The 2,569-nt window shown below is 45.5% G+C and overlaps 1 protein-coding gene across 1 annotated transcript in view; it reads left to right on the top strand.

The window, feature by feature from the left end:
- The window catches only part of MXRA8 (matrix-remodelling associated 8), a 16,301-nt gene extending 15,196 nt beyond the window's left edge, over positions 1-1,105 (top strand). Inside the window, exon 10 of the mRNA XM_009871756.1 lies at positions 738-1,105. Within this exon, the coding sequence (XP_009870058.1) occupies positions 738-763 (26 nt within the window). The 3' untranslated portion in view covers positions 764-1,105. The remainder of the gene's footprint in view (positions 1-737) is intronic.
- The last annotated feature ends 1,464 nt before the right edge of the window (positions 1,106-2,569 follow it).

Consider the following 2,569-nt stretch of genomic DNA (forward strand, 5'->3'; position numbering starts at 1 on the left):
CAGGAATGAGAAGCTAGTTCCCTGCCTATCCTTTCATCATGGAGCCACAAGATGCAAGCAGTGATTAGGCTTTTAAAAAACTTTTGGCGTGGCACAAATTTGTCTTTATTGGAAAAAGAATGCCTCGCAGGGCTGGAAGAGTGCATTCTGTACTGTAACCTCAAAGGGAGATGTATCTCAAAAATGTCCTGGCATGGCGTTTAAGACAAAAAAACCACTGTGCAGAAGAGAGTGTTTTGAGTTGAATTCATTTATGGATGATAGGCAGTCGCTTATTCCATCCAATAAAAGCAAACAACTCTCCCTTCCTAGGGGCTGAACCTCCTTTTGCTCATCCAGTATTAATCCTGGGTAGTACGCCTCAGTATGTAGAGTCAAGCAGTGCTTGTAAGAAGTTATTAGGTTCCATGACTCCTTTCATCTGAGTTTAGAGTATAATAAATGTGACTGAAATGATATCAAGAAGAGAATGGTCTGAAGAGTCTGTGAGTTGCCGTAGACCTGCTGTTCTTGATGGAGTTCTTAGGACAGGTTTCCTACGCTCTGCAGAGAAGATCTGTGCGATAGTTTATGCAAGGCACATCCCGCTGTGGGCTTTATGAAGAGGGTGTCGGGGGCATGCTGACTGCAAACGGCCACTTGTCCCTGCTTAGCGAAGTCCGTGTTACGCTGTGCTGCTTTGGATGGTTTGAAGTCTCTCTCTTCAGGTACTGACCTCCGTTTCAATTTGCTTTCAGATTTCAGGAAGGAATATTGTAAATGAAGACATTCCCAGGCTGCTGGCTGGACCAGAAGCTTCAATCAAAGATAGACAAACGGAAGAGAGATGCGTTTTCTTTTCCATACAGTTACCATACAGTTTTCCACATAGACTTTCTCCCAACTAAGCACAAGGGTATTTGCAAATGCTTCTTGAAAGAGTTAGACTGTCTGTCCTGGGTGTACTTATGATGGGTTTGGGTTGCCTTTTCTGTTCTCCCAGTCCTCCATTCCCCTTTTCCTTCTTGACATTATTGTTGGTTTTATGCATCAATGATTTTTATGAGCTGAATCAGCAGACCTCTTGCTTTGATGTTACTGCTTTAAATAAACCAACCTGCATCACTAATCTGGAGCCATCATTATATCAGGCATTTTTCCATGTAAGGTATTCATCCGAAAAATAATAGCAAAGCCTGATTGTGATCTCTCGTAGGCTGGCAGAAATCAGGGTCACACAGCACTTTATGTATTCCGGGTGAAGTACAAAGAGCGCACCTCTTCACAAGTGACAATGTAAATACCTCATTTTATGAATGGGGAAATGGCAATATCCTCATTTTACAAGGGAAAGGAAGGCACACAAATGACCAAGGGAAGGGTTGGGATCAGCTCCAGAGAGCTCTGGAAGCCTAGCTCTGTATTTCTCACTGTAAGCTTGTCTGTTGATTTGTTTTTGTTTCAGCGCCCACCAAATCAAATTTGGCATGAGCAGACACTTTCAGCTGAAGCTGATGGAGTTACAGTGCTGTAATACCAGTCTCAGTTAGATGAGAACCAGAAATATTACGGAGAGGGCTAAACTCCTGCAGTCCTTGGGTGGATCCAGGCCACGCAGAGCTTGCGTGCCCATCAGAACAAAGGTATGATTGCAGCACAGGTAGATTGTTACAGGGAATAGCTTCTCGTGAGCAGACCACGAGGCACAAGAGTAACGACGCGCTCCACTAAATAGCCTGTCAGGAATTTTCATGGGTCAGGGTCTCGGAAGGGGAGTTGAGGAGGAAGATGAGTCTGTTCTTGTGGGTTTTGACATTGTTTTGGGGAGCGGATACCTGAGGTAGTAGGGCTGTGGGCTGAAGGGAAGTTCTGCATATGAACAGTGTGTCAGGTGGGAATGTCAAAAAATTGGAAGTCAGTAATTCAGAGTTGTAATTCAAGCAAGTTAACGCATCAGGAAAGCTGGAGATCATTAACAGTTCTACGCAGCTGGTCTGTCTACTTGGGCTCTTGTGTGGCACCATTCCCAAATCAGGCACACCCGTGGTCCTTGGGGCACAGAAGAAGAGGTCTTTTGTGAGCAGGATGACAGTGACTGGTGCTCTGATTGTGTCAGGGTGAAGGTGGCCAGGGATGTCTTCAAATATTAAAAATACTAATCACCGATGATCACAGTAGAGGTGGTGTGAGCCTTACTAAGCTACACCTGGGCAGATCCTTATCTTTTAGGTTGCTTAACCCTTCCACTGCTCTCTGGGCAGTTCTTGTGATTTGCAATTAACTGCCTTTATCTTCACTTACGATTCACCCCTACAAAAGTGCTCAGACTGGGCAGAGGCGTCACTGGTGGAGAGGAGGGTCCGGGCTTGGGCTTGGGTCCCTGTTTGCCTGCCCTTCCCGCAGAGCAGACAGACATCCTTTGCCTGGACCTGATTGAAACCCAAGCTGCAACACAAGGCTGCGCTGGTTATTCCATCAGCGTGGCACGGTCTCAAGTAATTGTCATTAATGTCTTTCTCCCTCCCTTTCATGTCTGTGAGTCAAAGGTTGGAGATCTTTACTTGCCAGTTCAAATTGCTTAGCACAGCTC

The sequence above is a fragment of the Apaloderma vittatum genome, unplaced genomic scaffold (assembly GCF_000703405.1).
Source record: "Apaloderma vittatum isolate BGI_N311 unplaced genomic scaffold, ASM70340v1 scaffold13976, whole genome shotgun sequence".
NCBI classification, from domain to species: Eukaryota; Metazoa; Chordata; class Aves; order Trogoniformes; family Trogonidae; genus Apaloderma; species Apaloderma vittatum.